Consider the following 20864-nt stretch of genomic DNA (forward strand, 5'->3'; position numbering starts at 1 on the left):
TAGTACAGCACTTTTGTGCAATCTAAAGTAGATGTCTTAGAGAAGAAAAACATACACATATATACAAATAAATTAAAAAATAAGCATAGCAATGAATACAGAGACCAAAACAAATGTACAACACAATATCAAACTAAACGAGCAAGGTCTTGCAGTCGAGGAGTGATGAAGAAAATAACTGCAGTTCAAACATACATGATTTGGAGTTTTGAAGAAACTTTCTGGGGCACATAGTTGTCTAGGCAGTGAGGATGGAAGCAATAGGAAATGGGATAGAAGTCTAGAAAGCTCATGGAATACAATGGTACAAGACACACATGATCAGAGCTTTAAGAATTTAGGACATGACTAATTCATACAAGTACTAACATATTTTGTCTACATATGTAGTACATTCTAAGTTCTCCTTTTCTTAAAATAAACACCAAATTTTAATCAGCCTCAGGCTGAATTCATGAAATTCCTGTATTGCTGGTCTAATGGTGGATGTAGGAAATGTGATCTTTTAAATCAAATGAAAAGTATCCATCAGGTGTTATGAAACCTACTGGCAATGTGGTGAAACGCATAAGCCCAGGGTTGGACATCTCTGTTGGATTTCCTTCAAAGGCACTGAGAAGGAAGTTTGTAGAAAAACATGCAATCATTGCAGAGAAGAACTGAAACAGGCAGGAAAAAATGTCAGCAAGATTTATAACAGCAATCCTGTCAGGAAACATACATCCCAGATGGTTATTTGGTTAGTTTGGTAGAAAAGTATTTTGCACTATGATGGGGCATACAGAGATGATGGAGGCGAAAGGACTACCCAGACCTCACCCCTGAAAGACATGAAAAAATGCTATGTCCACACAAGACATGAAAAAGTTCTATGTCCACACAAAAGTACAGGTGCCCAAAGCAAATATCTAAAGCCCATGACATTGCAATGTTTACAAAAGCAAACTTATTTACAAAAGTCTCAACAGAACTTACCACACGCCACACAAGTTCTGAGTTCCAGAAGCTAGCAGCCTCCTCCACACTAAAAAGAGTTCCACCAACAGGAGCACCAAAGGCGGCAGACACACCAGAAGCTGCTCCTGCTGCGACAAAATCACGAATTTCATGGTCTGAACGGAACATGCTGTACACCTGGAAAGAGTTAAAAGTGGTGTGAATTCTTCAGGATTTTTCTTTAGCCAAAATGCTTTTCTTTATCAGCTAATGCCATGTAAAATTCATCATCAGCACCAAATTTTAGTATTAATATGTAGAACACGTCATATACCATGGAACAGCTATTAGAAATAATATGAAGCTTTAAAATATGTTAATGGTTTTAACTTCCAAGGCTATTCAGTTGGAGTTAGCATGATATTCTCTTTTAATCCCCTGTACTCAAGCACACTTACACTATCTCACTCACTATCTCTTTCTCTCCCATACAGATTACCTCATCGTAAATGTCTCACCTTTATATCACCTGAAAACCATGGTATTCTGCCTTTGCCCAGTGCAGCAGCAATTATACCAGCAGAGTGAGCCATTGGTCCTTCCTTGATGCATAAAAAGAGAAATAACAATTAAAGCACCATATTTACATGGCATTGAACTAAATAGTTTCATTTGAAAAGTGTAGGAGTATACTTCTTTTTAAGCAAAGTCTGTCAACATCTGTGTCCTTCATAAACGCAGACACGCACGCGCAGCCCCCTCGTCCCCCAAAAAAGACTGCAAACACCAGTTCAAATGATATACATTATTGTCCTTCTTCCCTATCTCCAGCATCTTTTAGCTCTTCTAATCCACCAACTCAATCCCAATATGTCTCTTCAGATTGGTAAATCTGCTTGGGAAAATGAACTGTAGGGATAGCTAGGCCAGGTCATACCTTATCACAGGTCAGTCCACCGAGAATGGAAAGAACAACACCAACAGTCTTAGCAATAAAAGCACGGAGTGAGAGGAGACCAGGTATGCGGACGCCATTGAGGTAAGATTTGATGAGGGGAATACCACTGCCTGCTGCTCCTGGCTGGACAGAGGGAAATGCAGTTATAGCATCGTGGTCAATCAAGTTAGAAACTAACTTAAAGGGCGCCAATAAAATATGACTGCTTCATGCTATTGTTTGGGTTTTGATTAAATGTTGAAAGACATGCAAAAGAATAATTGTCTTAACTCTGAAAAATATGCATGAAAGGCTCTTTCACTCTCTCCTCCATCAGTCGCTGCTGTTCTGAATTCCAGAAGCAGATCCTCAAATTCTGTCCCTATCTTGACAGAAGCACTCGGAATAATTGATCTTAGTACTATACAGCTCTCCTACACTTAAAACTCTACTTCACAATAAATCCTATTGCAAACATGCGAGGTTATCACCTGCAGGTAAGTGACGAGTGCTGCGGCAAGAAGAGTGAGTCCCAGGTTGAAGCTGCACCAGATGGCCACCGGCTTCACAAGGCAAGAGTTCTGAGAGCATTCATCCAGGTCTGTGTCGTCTGCTAAGGAGAAAGATTTGTTTGCGGTTGCATGTACATCAATGTGCAGACCAGTCAACTCACCGGACACTGGCAATTCGCTAACGGAGCGACCAAAGGGTTCATGACACCTGGAGTCAACCGCAGGGGCCAGAGTGTCAATGAGGAACAATTAAGCATCTGCTCATTTGCGCACGCGAGATATTTATACGCTATTATATTTTTATGTTTAGATATTGTATTTCTTATATTTAGAAGCTTATTATTATGCATCTTATATTTCGAAATTTGTTATATTTTTACAGACATCTACCCCTATTAAAAAAAATTAAATATCGTAGACAAACAGATAATAATGATGATCATCATTTTGATAATTGATAATGAAGCAAACATCAATAAGAAAAGAAGCAGAATAGAATGTCGAATTTATCGTTTTTTTGTTATTTGCTTTTTTATATCTATGATTTGAACATCCCTCGCCACCCCTAACATGTAATACTTCTCTCCCTCTTTTTTAAAGTTTGTTCTTTCTCTAGAAGCAGCTTAAGGGGCTATAAGCCCTCAGTTCTGTACCACTGACTTTCCTTCCCTTGACAGAAGCACTCAGGCTAATTGATGAAGTCTGCAGAGAAATGGCTTCCTTACTTCACATGCAAAATGGAGCACCTGCTGAATAAGAAAAGAGCAAGTGCAGATATCCCCCGGCCCTAATCAATATCACGTAGCGGGGACTTAACACGGGGGGACCAGCCGCAAACGCTGATTTCTGGTCTGTGCCTCATCATGAAACAGTCGACATGACAACAGAAAGACGAGGGCAGGTAATGGCAAAGGATACATTTGCCTATCAGCAGGAACTTGTGATGCGCCACTAGCTCCACCGAGATATGAACTCCCGCTGCCAGCAGAGATGTTCCGATGCCAATGAGAAACATCATCAGCCAGCGGCTCACCCACTCAAAGGCAAAGCGTTTCTTTGAGAAACAAATAAAAGCAGTATACATATAAAAAAGAAATATAATAATTAATTAGAATAAAGAATTAGTCTTTGCATTGATCACAATATAACAATGTGATAAAATAATGTAATAGTGAATTTAAAAATTACATGTTGTGTAATCCAAGATGATGATTCCCTTGGTTGTGACAATTTTAATCAACATTTTGTGCTTGCAACACTTTAAGGTTCGAAAGTTTTGGAAAAATAAATTGAAAAATAAATAATAAAAATTAAATCTTTAAAATCGTTGAAATTGACTGATGATCTTGTTTGGTTTTTTTAAAAACTGTACTGTTGTGTGGCATTATTTGCCTATGTGTCTGGAAACAATAGCCTCTACGGATCATTCAAACTAGCCGGAGACCCAGCATCACCCATGCAGCTTGATTTCTGCACTAAATCTTCCAGAAAACTATTGTGATTTGAATTGTCAACTTTCGAGGTTACTTAAGAGAGGCATCAGCGCAGCTAAGCATGGAAACAACACTTGTACTCTTGATGTCCTTTCGAACTTGACAGGTTGGCAGCTGATGTTCGACAAGTGGGTGGCAGGGGACAGGGATGGACAACAATGTCGGTGGTACCAACGACTCACTCCCCATTCCCCGTTTCTCCTTCTTCTCGTTGGATACTCTCTAAAATTACGGTGAGGTTGAAATTGTTCTGTCCACGTTTTTTAGTGTAGTACTTTTATTTTTTTCGATTGGAGTCACCGATTACATAACGGAGAAAATAAACATTAAAAATAATCATGCTCCGGAGGAACGTGCTCAGTCACACCCGTTTACCATCCACCTTCCCGTAGACGAAAAGAATATTGTCAAATTGTACGAAGATCGGAGAAACCATTGGTTTTTACATAATTATCAACCAGAACGCACGCACGCATGCATATATCTATCTCGCCATACTGTTCTCTTTATTTATAAGAATTATCTGATTCATTTTGGGCAAGCCTCTCGAAGTGATGTGACATTTCTGTTTAAAAAAATCCCCATTGAAGCTGCTCATTAGGACAATGCAACGCCAATGCTGGAACCTTCTCAGAAAATCAAACCAGACAAAGTTGAACTGCAGAGAGAGAATTGAATGCCATCCACATCACTGCTTTAATATATTTCAGGCAGCTTCCCCAAAAGAAAGTGGCTTGACGTGTAAGTCAGTGGCTGTGCCAGACATTAATGGACATTTATCTTATCTGGCAGGAAGTCTGCCCCATTCAGTTAAAAGTAACGAATCCATTCCAGTTTCGTGTTCGAGTGTTATTATTCTCAATGCCCTGTTGTAGTAAAGAAGAAAGCATTAACCCCCAAAACCCAGCACCCACTTGCGCATTTTACTAATTTCCGATTTCTTTCAAAGCAAATATAAAAAAAACTGATTAAAAATAGACAACTACTTAAAGGACTATTGGGATATAATTTTTCCGAAAAACATGGTAAAAGTCAGTAGCAAATACAATTTCTCAGTTCTTACTATGAATACGAGGAAGAACACATGAAAACTCTAAATTCATTATTTTTTCAAATTGACTGAATTAGAAATGTTGGCTTTTCATCAGGAAGTTTTTTCTTAGTCATCAGATAATTATTACTCTCTAGCCGATGTCACCTGGGCATCAATTATCTGTAAACGAACTTTCAAGAAAAGCTAATCAACAGAATGTTTTGGTGCATAAAATTTATCATTCTTTGAAACACAAGCGTTAATTATTAAAAATGAAGTTCTTACCTTAGACTTGCTTTTTTCCGTTTCATTTTCCTCCTGATGTACAAAACTGTCAATCTGGTCGTAGTTCAGACTCTACAAGAGTTTGATAATATCAACTAAACTCATAACAAAGACCATTATTTTGATTACTTTAAGTATACACTGGTTTAAAAAAAACAGCTTAAAATGTTCATTTCTACATAAAACTACTGTGTTTCTACATAAAACTACTGTGTACATGTGAAATATTCTGTAAATGTGCTAAAACTACGTGGTGGTCACTATAACTACCCAATTTTTATGTGCTTATTAAATATAAATAAAATTATGCCAAAAAAGGAACAAAAAGTAACTCGTGCTTTTTTCACAAATAATCATTTTATTTCCTCCTTTCTTTGTGTCGCCCCGTATCTCTCACTCACACTTTCGCGGACACACACACACTGTATCTCATGTATCTCACCTCCCACTTTGACATCAATCTTTTCCTGAATCGAGGAGAATCTTTGCCATATTGCTTCCATCGTTTGTTCAGGTCCTGCAAGCCAAACAAAACACTTCTAGCAGACGTACACTTGTACTTTTTTTTCCTCCTTCATTCCCGTGAAAGAATGCCAGGGAGAGGAAATGGGAATCGCAAGCAAATCAACAATTTCAGATAAATATCCAGTCATGTATATGTTCCATTTGTCCTGGTGCAGGATGGTGCAAAAATTGGATGTAAGGTCTGGCCGAGCACGTGATCTCTGTGGATGTCTAGCATTACACCTTTGGGAGTCAAAAGCTTTGATACATTCATTATTTCTCTGTCCACAGTGTCCAACATCCTGCTCTGTAGTGTGTATGTGATCGCAGTGCTGGTGATTGATGCTCTCTCTCTCGATCTAGTGTAACCTGACTCCGATTCATGACTCATTCCTTTGTGTCAAGACAAGCTGCATGAAAAGGTACTGTACCATTTACTCACTCTTTTTGTGGGATGGTATCCAAGCAACGAAAAAATCTTCTATAAAAATGTAATAAAGTTAATGTTGTGCACTCTCAAAAAAGGTTTTAACTGAAATATGCAGTGTTGTGATGAAGCAAACCACCTGGAAAGACACTGTGTAGCGAGAAAAAAGTTAGAACAAAATCCATCAGCCGGCTGTAATAGCGAGGAAAAGGCAAAATATCTACTAATGATAATAAAAACTTGGGATGGTGTGGATGCCAATTCATGATAGTGATGGTGCAATATCTTTGCCTCTTTCTCAATAACAGATTGAAAAATTAAAAGCCAGCATTTTCATGTCTCATATGAGGTACACACAGTGATGTCGATGATCAGGATGTCACACGTGGGATAACCGAATGAAGTGAAAATGGGAAGAAATCATAACAATAACAACAATAATAATAATCATGATTCTGAACAACCCTTATGTCGCTGGTACGTTGCCAAGACCACATCTCACAAGTGCATGATCATTTGTTGTGATGACTGCCACCTGCACGACCATAAAGGTGTGCAGGCAGAAAGTTCATGGAAAGATCACGGGGTGGGTTTACACGCGGGGAGGTCACGGTGACACCTGAGGCAGCTGTAAAGGACCGACACCTGAATGAAGGATGGAACTCCCTCCTCCATGCTTTATCAGTGGTGTGTGTAACCCTACAAAAATGATGATTACTTCTTCAAAGTTTGGCCAGAAAGGTAATGATTACTCCTTCAAAGTTTTGCCAGAAGTGTGTGTGGGGTGGGGGAGCGACTTACACGAAATTTTGCCGACAAAATAGACGTTATGCTGTTCTGGGTGAGCGTGTCTGTGGCCTCGATGTCCTCGCCCAGTTCAAAGGCCGCCAGGTCTTCCTGGTAGTCGCCGATGTTGGCGAGATATTGGCCACTTTTGCTGTTACTGGTCTGCCGCACTGGAGACACCGTGAACTGCGACAACAAAAGAAAAAAAATCAAACACACCAGTTACAATTATAGTTCTGTAAAATATTGAGCTATGAATGTTAACTTTTTTTATTCTAGCAATTTGACAAGCTAGAAAATAACGAGATAAAAAAAAAATGATTTGCTGGTCTAAGAATGATTACGAGTGATATATCGGGGTGGCCTGATGTCTGGGCGGGTTTACATCGTACACACACACTCTCTTGATATCGTCTACAGTTCTGACTTCTCGACTACACCTTCTGTCATCGCACAAACCCAAATCACAAACCTGCTCGGAAGAAACTTTCGCAAACTGCTCCTTTCCGCCAGTTGGAATGGTGACGCTGCCAGATTCTACAGGTGCACACCAACACGCTCGCATGCGCTCGGGCTGGGCAGGCACGTGCATGCTCTCTCTGTCCACACTGTATGTGATCCTTTAGTGGAAGAAGCGAACGCCCAGGGTGCGACCGACCTCTTTGACAATATGACCGGCCGCCTCCAGATTAATGGCGATGACTAGGTTTCGGCGAAACCTGGAGCGCGCCTCATACATGCATATGTGTGCGTGCGTGCGTGTGTGTATGTATGTGCGCGCGCGCCTGCCCGCTCGCCTGAACCCACGGCACGCAAAGGGTCAATATGTTGTTGACTGTACCACAGCCATTACGTCACCTTCATCATTGCTGTCATTATCATCGCGGTTCCTAGTCGACCTTTGACCAGAGCTTCACCATCACTTTTGTCTCCAACTGTCTTTGGGCAAATTGTCTTTTCTTTCCTTTAAAGGCCGTTATCAACCGGACACACGTCATCAAATGCGGGTTCATTCACGCACCTGATTCTCTACATGTGACCCAGTGATCACGCCCTCTGACTTCATTCCCAGTATACCCAGCATCAGCCTCTGGCCACCCTAGCAAGACCTACCCTCATCAAGTTTCTTTCTCTCTCCGCAGAAATCAGCAAAGCCAACAAGCACGCGCATGCATTTCCTGGCAGACACACTGCGACTCCAGATTTCCCGCATAAAATTGGTTTTAATGCAAGTCGGTGGACGTACACCGTTCGATGATTTGCGTTTGAAGGCGAGATTATTTTTAGGTATGACATCAGCGAACTACACCAGGGTTGCACGTGCTTCCTTGTGGGAACGGACGAATCCCTCTCCCTATCCTCACCCCTACACTCATTCACCAGTCCGTTCCAACGAAAGCTACTCCAGGCAGGTGCCACATCCTCCCCCTTTCCCCTCCCACCCCACCCCACCCCTCTCTCGCCATACGTCACCCGTGTTCTCGAAGTAACCCGAGAGTTTGTTTTTTCGCAGTCCGTAACTAAACAACAGTTTGCACCTTTAAAGAAAAATCAGGTTCATCCCCTCTTCCTTCTTCTTCTTCTCACCCTCCCCATCACCCCGCACCCCGTGTACACTTCATCGCGAGCTTGTTATGGATGATGCCGAAGGACTTGCGAGTAAAAGCGATTTGTTACAAGACGTTGTTTGGCGCAAATTGAGGCAAACAGGATGGAGGCCAGTGGCACCGAGCTGTAACTCATTGATAATTTGACGCTTTGGAGGTTTCTAACAGAGATGGATTGTAACAAATACTCTTCTGCCTTGGTGTATTTAACGGTATTTAACTTTAAAGATCAGCGATCTTTGCTGCAGAATAAATGGGGTGGAGTAGCGGTTGTGGGGTGGGGAGTTGACAAAGGGAGGATAACCCTGGATTTCCTCCCCTAGCAGCTGGACTTCTTTGTATTAGAAGGAAAAACGGTTTTGGTACTTGATAAAATCGTTGGCAAAATTGTTTATTATTTAATTCCAGTCACTGCAGATGTGAAAGAATTTCACAGAAAAAAATTGCGATGAACATCTACCACGGACAACGTCTTAATTTGAGACGGACGGTACCGATGAGAGAGACAGAGGGAGGGAGAGAGGGAGAGAAGGGGGAGAAGGAGGGTGTCGAAGAACGAATCCGTCTTTAATAAAAATTATTTTACGTACTACACTTGTCTCGGACTTTCAGTGTTAATGCTTGCCATATTTACACCTTGCAAACAAGGACTGAGACACTGTAGTTTAGAAAGAAAACAATCGACACCAAGAAGTTTACGCAGTCCACAAACGGCAGTTTCCCTATCTGAGATTGGGCTTTCGAGATTCGGTATTTTCTGGGCAGCTGGGGTCGGCCATGTTGTGGTCAACCATGATGTAAACGGTACTGACGTCACACACGCCTTTCACTCAAATTTTGATTTAAACAAGCAATGAAACCATTTTTATTTAATTTCTCAAAATTCATATTTCTCCGTTGGGATTTCATGTTCGAGGCATTAATAAGTGACACGAAAGGAGACTTTCCAGCGGGGTATGTGTCACCAATCGGGTAGGTCTTTAAGGTTGAGTTTCGGTGTTTCAATGTGTATGATACCCCTTCTCTAGCTATTCCTAGCGGGGACACACACACACAAACACACGCACGCATTCAAAATCCGCAAAGAGAAACACAGCCATTGTGCTGCATGCCCGATCAGCACGGTGCCGATTATCTACAACATATGCAAGTGCACGGTCCTGGAAGCTGCGGTTTCCATTATACGCTCAGGCGGATATAGAGATGATGTCGCTTGACTGTTGGCCCAGAGAACATCCATCACCACCCGCTAGCAACCGGAGTGTCTCCCAAGTGCAGCCCCTTGTCAGCAACAGCGCTGCCAGGTCCTCGGCGATGAGACGCTCGTCTTGAACCCACCAGGAACTTGCATTTCCAATGGAGTGGTGTTAGCTAGAAATGTTGACTTATATTGGACTGAATCGTTATGCGCGCGTGGACACCATAAACGGACGTGACCTTTCCACACGCCGAGCACTTGACCTACTAGGAACTTTGCGATGGGGCTGAAGGCTCTATGTCGTTGAATATGTACTATATTGGTCAAAGTTTTGACATGCCGGTCATATAAAAACTTTGCCAAACATAGCCACATGCTGCACGATGTGTGTCCGCGGTTAACATTCCATGTTTTTTTGAAAAGGTACCCTGACCAAGGTGGTCAGGCGGTTTTTTAAATTGTTTTGAGCAGAATATATTTAGAAAAACACGACTCAGTTTGTCTCAAGTAAATTTTGTTTGCCAAGAGGCTGGCAATGGCAACATCCCACAAATGATAATGAAATGCAAGTTGGAGAGACAACTTGGGAAAGCGATGACATCGGAGACGTTAGTGAGCTCTCGACCCTCCCCCCTTTCCCACCACCACTGTGTGCGTTAACCCCACCCCACCCACCTCGGGATGAGAGGTTATCTTAATTAACGGGGTTAGGTCAAGAGGTCAGGTGTACATCAGTTACTAGCCGTAACGTACAAGTGGGGCACTGCCAGCGAGCGCTCAACAGAACGACTTTATCAATATTAGAGTAAGACAGCAACGGGACTGCCATACTCTAGGAGGCGGAATCCGTGGTGAAAAGACGCCTTTAAATTTTTAACGTAGTCTCAAGAAACAACATCACTTGAAGCAATGGAAGGCCTTACTAACCGAACACATGTTGTCGAGTGTGTGACATTGTGTGGCAAATGTTTTATACAACCGCCATGTGGAAATGTGCCAAACAGTCACATTCTGTCGTATCCGATTCCATTGGATTCCGTGTCCTAATTAGTATATTAATGAGGGCATAGGGGAATGGTCAGGGCTAGACATTTGACACCAGAGTCCACTATCATATATCCCATTTGCAGCTGGATCCAGTGTTTTTTCTCTTTTTACTCATCCTGGCCTGGTGGTCATAGTTGCTAAAGGAGACAAAAACGACGGTGCTGGTAGATGATTCAGAAAGTAAATAATAATAATAATAATAATAATAAATAAATAAAATAAAAATAAATCCTGGATTCAGCTGCGAAAGGAGCAAAATACTTGTATAAACGACGAAACTGTCTAATAGGAAGTTCTTATAGTGTCCGTTTAAGATCGTTAAGAGGACCATTTGGAGTGATTCTGTGTTGACAGGGTGGCGAGTGCTTACGTAAGGACGACTCTATAACCACCAATTAAAACATGCACTTTGCGGGCTAGAGTGCCCTGTCATCCGCAACATTCCAAGAACAGTTAGTTGCGCGAGCCTTTGAATCGTTGCTTAGATTTTCTGAACATATTAGTGAATGTGTTGGTCCACGTGTCGACCTATCCCCGAGTTACACGCGGTTTGGCTTATTCGCCATTCGTCCTAAGGCAGCGTGTGACTTTTATAATGAATAAATAATTTCACTAGTTATCCAACGGACTGAATGATACATACTGACATTCTGAATCATTTTATCTCATTGTTCAGGTTGCCAAAGAATCGTTTACTCCACGTAAGAAACTATAGGGTGGTGTCACGGAGCCCGCCATTTTTCCACGCTTTCATGAAACAACACAGACTAACAATATTTCACGAAGTTCTATATACAGTTTGACAAGAAGTAGATCGTGCGACACCACAGTCTTGCTGTAACGAGCAAAAACAAGTCTGGAAGCAGCAGGAGTTAAAAGAGTTGTTTAAGTTGTCAGACCCAGGGATCGCAAGAGTCTAACAAACAATTCCGTCAAACGACATCTTGTGAGAGGCAGTGTATGTCTGTATGTGGGACTGCATTTCTACAGCGGGTAGAATGTGACCAGCTTTGTTTGCCAGCGAGAATATGTACAAATCCTACCTCCTCTCGCTCCCTCCCCACTGGTTCCCTTACATTTAATACAATAAAGCTGAAGGTATAGTTTGTTTAGTTCCGTTAGGACAACGACTCTTCGGCAACAAGCGCAACGATGTTTTTTAGAGAGTCAGTATCCATTATTAAAGCCCATCTTGCTTTTCATTTACTCTTTAAACTTCACAGTTTGTGGTCATTTCAAGTATATATTACTTCTTCACCGTTCACATACCAGAATTCAGCAAAAGTTATTTTAATGTTTTTTCTCGTACCTGCGTTGTTTAAAAAAAAATACCGTTAAAAATCAAAGAAGTCAAATCCTAAATTCTGAGATATATTAATACACACAAAAATGCATGTGCACCTCTTTTCAGCGCTGGTCATCAAAACAAATTCTCGCAGACACGTGTACGCAGGGCCGCCGAGAGCCAGCCCGGGCCATGGGACAGACGACCTCTCCGGGCGTGGGGGACGAGTGTGTAATTTATTAGTAAGGGGGACAGCGTTCACACTATTCCTTGCAAAAGTGACTAAATAAATGTCTTGTACACGTCCTGGCATTCTCTTATCATCGTCTTCTTAGTACAGCTTAGTACAGCTATAGACTGCGCACTATAGGTGACAGCCTAGCTTTCCTAAAAGTTCTCGTTTGTGTCTAGTTAATAAGTACTAAAGCTACTGAGGGCAGGGTTGTTTCCCTTGTTTATGCTCAGAAAAGATAAGTATCGTTTTAATTACGATGTTTCTTCTGTTTTCTTAGTGACAAATAAATGTAAAAATATGGTAAAACATTAAAAAAAATATGTATAATTAGATTATTAAGAAAAATCTTACAAAACTTGCAATTTTATACACTAAACGCTTACTTACACTGCATGCTATGCTGCTCAACCCGAATATCACGAAAAGCCAGACTATACTGTTGTGAACGTGACTGCCAGATCAACAGCTCGCGGCATGCGGCGTCTCGTCTGTACCAATTTCGTTGTTTTCTATTTCTGATCTGCTATGTCCTCACTTCAGGACTGCAGATCTAGACTGATGTCAACCATCTCGTAGTGTCAAGGGCTTGAACCCACTTCTCCCACTGGTCGGCTTAGTAATTAACACGGCCAGCATCGATTCATTCCCCACATGGGGAAATAACAATACAATGACAAATAATAAAACTTGGAATTGATATACATGATGCACTTTTAACTTGATGACCCTTTGATCATTGTGGTAACGTCTGCTCGATATCGCTCTCTTTTATCTCTGAGCTGCTAGCACACTTGTACGGTTTCACTTTATACATGAACATATTCATCTATTGTTATTTTGAAACATGACCACATGTCCATGTACAGTAGTCTACACTTGTGGCTCTCTGCCCCGCAGGGTCCCGCGTACTGCCAAGGCTGCCTGTGTATGGTGTAATGACATGTCTCTCTATTTTTTTTTTTTTTTTTTGTGGCAGCATCTCATACCGGAGAAGTGTCTGCATCCTCCAAAAGGCAGAAGATACATTGAAATGAGAAGCAGATGCTTCTGACAGTGCTTTTATAAAACGAACACCAGCCCCAAGAAAGATATTGATAGTGCTTCTCTTCTTTTGTTTGTCATTTGCTTCATTTCTTTTTTTTTTTCTTTATATACAAACAACTCCAAAAAAAATCATGATCAAGACACGCTTTTGTTATTTGATATCAATTTTGCTTGTTTTATAAGCCCTTTCTATGACAAGAATAGCACATCACCGGTTCGGACCCCTCTGAGGCAAACAGCCTCACGATTAAAAAGTAAGTATTTAGAGTATTATTTCAGTATCATACTTTCATCAGCAAAATAAAGTCTCATTTCCTCTTTTTTAATATAAATATACATCACTTTTTTCATCTTTGTAAAAAACTTTTTTCCAACAATAGTTGTTCATGCACCACCATCAATAGTCATCATCATCTTCACATCAGTATGATAACTTCTAACAAAATAACAAATCTTACTCTCCACGTTCCAGTGTGTACCCAGGAATAGCGATGTCGTTAAGGGAGACAAGTTCCGTAACCCGGGCTTCAGACAGGGTAAAGATATGGAAGGGGGTTCCGAAGTTGAAAATGAAAGTTTCTACCTCAGGTATTTTGTTGAACGCAGTGTTAATGTTGAGGTGGCCTATTCTAAGCCCATCCTTAGTAGGCCACTCTTTGTGTGGACTATGTGGTGACATTTCCTGGGGAATAAGAAGTCTAAATATATGAGGTATAGAGTACTTGAGTTCCAGGACCTAAGTTGTTAGTAGGGAAAGTATTTGGCAGACAAAAGTAATCTAGTAATGTTAGTGAGAAGATAAAGTAAGCAGCAAGTTGTTTCCAGTTCGTTCACGGAGATTCACAACTGAAGAATTCAATTAGGAATCACAGCAGTCCTTTGTGGCTAATAAACACAGTAATGAGGAAAGATCTGGAGACCAGACGACGTCTCCAAACAGCAGTTCACACGATGATGCAAGAATTTTTTTTTTCAAATCGACGGAGTTATGGCCATAGCCCCGCTGGATAGGCAACTACAGTAGAAGTTTGGCCAATAAGTCCAGGACTGCCTGGTGTCTCCTGCTGGTAACATTATCTGGAGATCCTCTGACACCTGGGGGATCATATGGAGGTGTGGTCAGCAGAGTGCCGGCTGCGTCATCCTGTCGGTGATTGGTCGGCTGATACCGCTTTGCCACTACCTCTGAATACAGTGGTCGTCTAGTGTCTGGAGGACCGAGGGTAGTCTGTCCTGTCCTCGTTTGGAGGCGATTGTGTGGGTCTTGGGTGGGAGAAAAGGGGTTGCCTGTTGGGGGGGGGAGGGTTGTATGGAGTTTGGTTACGACGAGAGGGCCGGAAGGGGGGGTGGAAGCTGCGGTTCGTGAGGAGTGGGATCTGGGTTTTTCCTGCACAGAGGGTTTGATCCGTGGGTGGTGGTGTCATATTTCGACCAGCCAGGGTTGCGGAAAAGTGACGCTTGATGCTCACTGCCAGCCCACTGCTTCCTCTGGTGTTGGGATGAATACTGTCTCGCAGCCATCCCGTCTTGAGCTGTCCAGATAGCGTGTAGAAGGTCAGTCATTGTTTTACATAGTGGGACCCTGCCTGTTCTGAAGCAGCCTGCATGTTTTTGTTTGATTGGGACGATGCAGGATGTGATGTGGGGGTGACAGTCCTTGTGCGGCAGTATGGAGGACATCATGATCCTGGCTCTGGGGAAGCACCTCTGGCAGTTGGAAATGACACTGTGCCAGGCCTCTTGGCTGACTATGTATCCTGTTTTACAGACATTGATACCTACATGTATGACCAGGGTGGTGATTTGGGTTAGTGTTTGGGTATCTCGTAGAGCCGCAACAGTTTGCTGTTGTTTAGGCCGGATAGCGAAAGTACTTGGCAGGGTTCTTTATCAACAGCCATCCTGTCTTGATGAAGGCAGCGACAACTGATCCCCCAATATCAGAGTCGCCGTGTTGGGATGCACGCACAGACGATGGTTTTTGTTTGTGGCGGTTTGCTTCGGCGACTTCTACCATTGAAGATGGTGGTGGGGGGAGGAGACAGTCACTTGGTGTGTGACCGGCGCAACCGGCGGTTTGTTGTTGTCCGAGGGACTGGAGTGGGGCGGGTGTCTTGTTTCAGTCGAGGGCTGGAGGGGTAAGGGGAGGAGGGATAGTATTTCGTGGGGAGGGGAGTGGACGAGCGCGTGGCTTGGGGCTTGCTTGGGGCAGGGGAGGAGACGTTTCGCTTGTGTCAGATGATTGGGGGTTGCGAGGTCTGATGGCCGGACTGTCGTGACTGTTTCCTGTCATTCCGCTGTCCGTAGAAGCTGGGCGTCGCGCTGGGGTGTGACACACTGCGTCACGGGACTGAATCTGCTCCGTGAGTTGAAGGAGAGATGCGCGCAGGACGGCGATTTCCTCGCGAAGACTTGTTGTGATCGTCTCAAACAACTCCCGCTGAACACAGTTGAGATGGCAGGAGAGTTCGACGTCATGGTTGTTTGATTTGCTGTGGGGTGGAGGTGGGAGATGTGGGAGTTGATTGTAGGTTGGGTGGCATTGTTTATTGGCAGTACTGGTACTGGGGGGAAAAGAGGGTCGTCCGTAGCGGGTGGGAGGGTAGGCAGTGGAAACTGCGGGCGATCTAGCAGAGCTTGAAGGGTAGGAGAGTGGCTAGGTGTCCCCTTCGGCGCCTTGGGGCGTTGAGCGGGGGCAATATATTTGAGGAGTGACAGGTCATCCTTGAGAAGGATGGGTAACCTCAATCGCAAATCGCTTTGTACTCAGTGACAGTCGGTGTCTTCAGGGCAGGGGCCGTAAGGGATAGCACATCCCTGTTTGTGTCCGCGAGTGTGTGGACGATTTTTACGAGGGTTTGAAATTCCTCGTCCACACCATTTTCGGCATGCTTTCCCTTGGAGCAGGACAGTACACGTTGAATAGTAAATCGTGGATTTTCAGCACTGTCTTCATAATTTCTTTGTGGCCGATACGTAGCCTGAGGTCGATTGTCGACTGCCGTAAGTCCGAGGGAATTTTTTCATTATGGCTTATAATAGGGGTGGAGGGTAAGGGGCGGTGAAGGAGGCCATAGTTGGTCCACCGCACTATGAGGCTTTTCGGCTGATGCTCACCAGCATAACGCTGGTAGAGAAAAAAGCGCCAGGCTGCTAGGTATCGCTCTTTGAGTCTTGAGAAATGTTTTTTGAATGGGATCAAGAGTGTTTGTTATTTGCTCGCCACATGAGTCATCCTTGATTGTAGAGGAGACTTTGGCGAGGCGGGCTCTCGTGTTAGGGCCCATAGTTTGCCCTATCAGCTGCCACAGAAGTACAGTTAGCAAGACATTGAGGCGTAAGAGGCACTTACCGCCCCATCTTGGTTTTCGAGAATTCTCACCCGTGTTCTGCTTGTCCGTGTCCTTGGAGAAAAGGAAGATAGAAACACTTTTAGGCTCTTTTTGAACACAACATCAAATTGAATCCTTGGAATCCGGGTGTCGGCTTGTTATGGTGGTACTTTCTTAGGGCACCTTGCCGGAGGTGGTGCAATTTCACAGGTTTTGTTGCCCATATGCGACGGTGAGGCGATTCCTTGCCGCATCTTAAAATACTATACCTAGCTGAATGCTCCGACTCTTATAAATGCAGCCTATGATGTAGAAGTATGATACAGAATGGTAAAAAGATTGCCTACAGCACGGTCACCCATCAAGTACTAACGGCCCGACGATGCTTAACTTCGGTGATCGTACGGTGTTCAAACGTGGTATGGCCGTAAGCAAATGCTGACTATTTAGCAAACTTATAAAAGGAACCGTACACTCACACTAAAAGTTCAAGGTCTGCCTACAGAATTCACGAGCACATCTTAGACTGGCTAGAGCAAAGAAAACAAATCAGAACGGTGACCGTAAGTCCAATGCAGACAACCACCGCGTCACCCTCTGACCCACACGACACATACGTTCCATGGAGACAACCTGAGCTCCTCTGAACGCTCAATTGTCCCACCATCTGCACGAACCCAACGATCAAGGAGCGCCATGCCAAAGACAACCAGCTTAGTACAGCTATAGACTGCGCACTATAGAGTTGACAGCCTAGCTGTCTAAAAGTTCTCGTTTTTTTGTGTCTAGTAATAAGTACTAAAGCTACTGAGGGCAGGTTGTTTCCCTTGTTTATGCTCAGAAAAGATAAGTATCGTTTTAATTTACGATGTTTTTGTGTTTTCTTAGTGACAAATAATGTAAAAAAATTATGGTAAGATATTTTTAAAAAATATGTATAATTAGATAATATTAGAAAAAATCTTACAAACTTGCAATTTTATACACTAAAGCTACTTACACTGCATGCTATGCTGCTCAACCCGAAATCACGAAAAGCCAGACTATACTGTTGTGAACGTGACTACCAGATCAACAGCTCGCCGCATCGGCGTCTCTTCAAAAGACATCCACTGGTCTAGTCCTGATCTGCTATGTCCTCACTTCAGACGACTGCAGATCTAGACTGATGTCAACCACACGTAAGTGTCAACGTGGGCTTGAACCCACTTCTCCCACTGTCGCTTGTATTAGCCACGGCCAGCATCGCTCAATTCCTCCACATGGGGAAATAACATCTTCAATGACAAATAATAAAACTTGGAATTGATATACATTGATGCACTTTTAACTTGATTGACCCTATCATTGGTAACGTCTTCTCGATATCGCTCTCTTTATCTCTGAACTGCTGCACACTTACGGTTCACTTATAACATGAACTTATTCATCTATTGTTATTTTTAAACATGACCACATGTCCATGTACAGTAATATAGTCTTACACTGTGGCTCTCTGCCCGCAGGCCCCGCTACTGCCAAGGCTGCCTGTGTATGGAGGGGGGGGGGGGGGGTGTATGACATGTCCTCTCTATTTTTTTTTTTTTTGTTTTGTTTGTGGCAGATCTCATACCGAAGAAGTGTCTGCACCTCCAAAAGCAAAGATACATTGAAATGAGAGCAGATGCTTCTGACAGTGCGTTTATAAAACGAACACCAGCCCCAAGAAGATATCGTTAGTGCTTCTCTTTCTTTTGTTTGTCATTGCTTCATTTCTTCTTTTTTTTTTCTTTATATAACAAACAACTCCAAAAAAATCATGATTCAAGACACGCTTTTGTTATTTGATATCAATTTTGCTTGTTTTATAAGCCCTTTTATGACGAAGAAATGTCACATCACCGGTCTCGGACCCCGCTGATCAAAACAGCCTCCACGATTAAAAAGTAAGTATTTAGATTAAAAACTTTTTTCCTAACAAGTTGTTCATCACCACCATCAATAGTCATCGGTCACTTCACATCAGTATGCATAACTCTAACAAAATAACAAAATCTTACTCTCATTCTCTCTCTCTCACGTCATCAGGGCCGCCAGAGCGCAAGCATAGACCCAAGATGGATGACCTCTCCGGCCCCTTGTGAATTGTAATCGTAAATTATTATTTGATAATATGCTTACATATAGTCCATATCGGGGCCCTGCGATGGACGGATTCTTCGTATTACTGGTATATCCAGCCTACACATTACGGCATCTCTCGGCGCCCGCATATGATATAGTGTTCGATTAGTTCGGCTGACAGGTCTTTCCTTTGTGTGTTTTCTCCAATTTTGTCTTAGTTTGAGTTAGTGATGGCAGTTAAAGTTTTTGCAAGACTATTAAAAAAAACCACAAAATCCTTAAGAACAAAAATCAAACCAATAAGAAAAAAAAACAAAACACAAAATCCTAAAAGAAAAACAAAACCAAAAAAAAAAAAGAAAGAAAAAAAAAACAACACACCACAAGGAAAAAAAAAAAAAACCTTGTCGAGGCCTGGTTTTGGGGCGGATTGCCCTTTGCGATATCCAAATATGGGGGAACGAGTGTGTAATTTATTAAGTAAGGCGGACAGCGTTCACGCTATCCTTGGCAAAGTGAACTAAATAAAGTCTTGTACACGTCCTCGGCATTCCTCTTACAGTCTTCGCAACAGGTCGAAACCTAGATATTGTTATTCTATATTCTGTTTAACGTCACCTGTGCCAGAGACGGACTGGCAGAGAGAATCGGACAGCTCTTCACCCTAATGGCAAGTAAACCAACGTGGCGACTGTTATTCTCATTACGCAGAAGTTAAAAGTACTATACCTAGAAGGAATGCTCCGACTCTAGTAAATGCAGCCTATGATGTAAAGTATGATACAGAATGGTAAAAGATTGCTCACAGCACCCCGTGACTCATTCATCAATAACGCGGCCCCACGTTTGCTGAACTCGTGATCGTACGGTGTTCAACTTGGTATGGCCGTAGCAAATGCGTGACTAGCATACTTTATTAAAGAAACTAACATCTCACTAAAAGTTCAGGTTGCTACAAGAGCTTCACGAGCACAATCTCTAGACTGGCTAGAGCAAACAAACAAATCAGAAGGTGAGGTAAGTCCAATGCATATACAACAACCGCGCCACCTGACCCACACGACCACATACGTTCCATGGAGACAACCGAGCTTCTACCCAGTCCCACATCTGCACGACCATCGATCAAGGAGCGCCCATGCCAAGACACAGCTAGTATTACAGCTATAGACTGCGCACTATAGGAGTGACAGCCTAGCTTCCTAAATTTCTCGTTTGTGTCTAGTTAATAGCTATAAGTACTGAGGCAGGGTTGTTTTCTTTGTTATGCTCAAAAAGATAAGTATCGTTTTAATTACGATGTTTTTCTTCTGTTTTCTTAGTGGCAAAATAAATGTATAATAATTATGGTAAGATATGTTACAAAATAGTGTATAATTATATATTAAGAAAAATTTACAAACTTGCATTTTTTACACTAAAAAGCTAACTTACACGCATTGCTATGCTGCTAACCCGAATATCAGAAAAGCCAGACATACTGTTGTGAAACGTGAACTGCCAGATAAAAACTTGCGCTTCGCGTCTCTTCGTACCACTTTCTTTGGTGTTTATTCTGATCTGCTAATGTTCACTGCAGGATGCGAATCAGCTGATGTAGACTTCTCGAGTGCAAGGGATTGAAACCCACTTCTCTCACTGGTCGGCTTTGTAATTAGCACGGCACATCGCTTCACTCCCAGGGACATAAAATAAATGACAAATAATACGTTGGAATTGATATACATGATGCACTTTGACTTGATGCCTTTGATCATTGTGGTAAGTCTGGCTCGAATAGTGCTCTCTTTTATCTTGAGCAGCTAGCACACTTGTAGGTTTCACTTATACATGAATCTATTCATGTATATTATCTTTAGAACATGACCACATGTCTGTACAGTATATAGCTACTTAAAGACTCTCTGACCGCAGGGGCGGTACTGCCAGGCTGCCTCTGTATGGTGTAATGACATGTCTCTCTATTTTTTTTTTTTTTTTTTGTGGCAGATCTCATACGAAGAAGTGTTGGCATTCCAAATGCAGAAGATACATTGAAAATGAGAAGGCGATGCTTCTGAAGTGCTTTTTATAAAACGAACCAGCCCAAGAAAGATATCG

The 20864-nt window shown here is 42.5% G+C and overlaps 1 protein-coding gene across 4 annotated transcripts in view; it reads right to left on the reverse strand.

Annotated features, from left to right (window-relative positions):
* The window catches only part of LOC112576740 (H(+)/Cl(-) exchange transporter 7-like), a 62830-nt gene that overhangs the window by 6859 nt on the left and 35107 nt on the right, over positions 1 to 20864 (reverse strand). For 2 of the 4 annotated variants that reach the window (XM_025259415.1, XM_025259416.1), the window contains exons 2-10: positions 6929 to 7099; positions 5639 to 5713; positions 5197 to 5268; positions 3304 to 3439; positions 2365 to 2474; positions 1874 to 2017; positions 1455 to 1538; positions 976 to 1134; positions 549 to 659 (exon numbers count right to left, since the gene is read on the reverse strand). In XM_025259415.1, coding sequence (XP_025115200.1) covers positions 549 to 659; positions 976 to 1134; positions 1455 to 1538; positions 1874 to 2017; positions 2365 to 2474; positions 3304 to 3439; positions 5197 to 5268; positions 5639 to 5713; positions 6929 to 7099 — 1062 coding nt within the window. Of the gene's footprint in view, positions 1 to 548; positions 660 to 975; positions 1135 to 1454; positions 1539 to 1873; positions 2018 to 2364; positions 2475 to 3303; positions 3440 to 5196; positions 5269 to 5638; positions 5714 to 6928; positions 7100 to 7385; positions 7969 to 12672; positions 13197 to 20864 lie in introns of those variants that run through there. The other 2 variants (XM_025259418.1, XM_025259417.1) reach the window with 2 other exon arrangements.

Source organism: Pomacea canaliculata, linkage group LG12 (assembly GCF_003073045.1).
Source record: "Pomacea canaliculata isolate SZHN2017 linkage group LG12, ASM307304v1, whole genome shotgun sequence".
Taxonomy (NCBI): domain Eukaryota; kingdom Metazoa; phylum Mollusca; class Gastropoda; order Architaenioglossa; family Ampullariidae; genus Pomacea; species Pomacea canaliculata.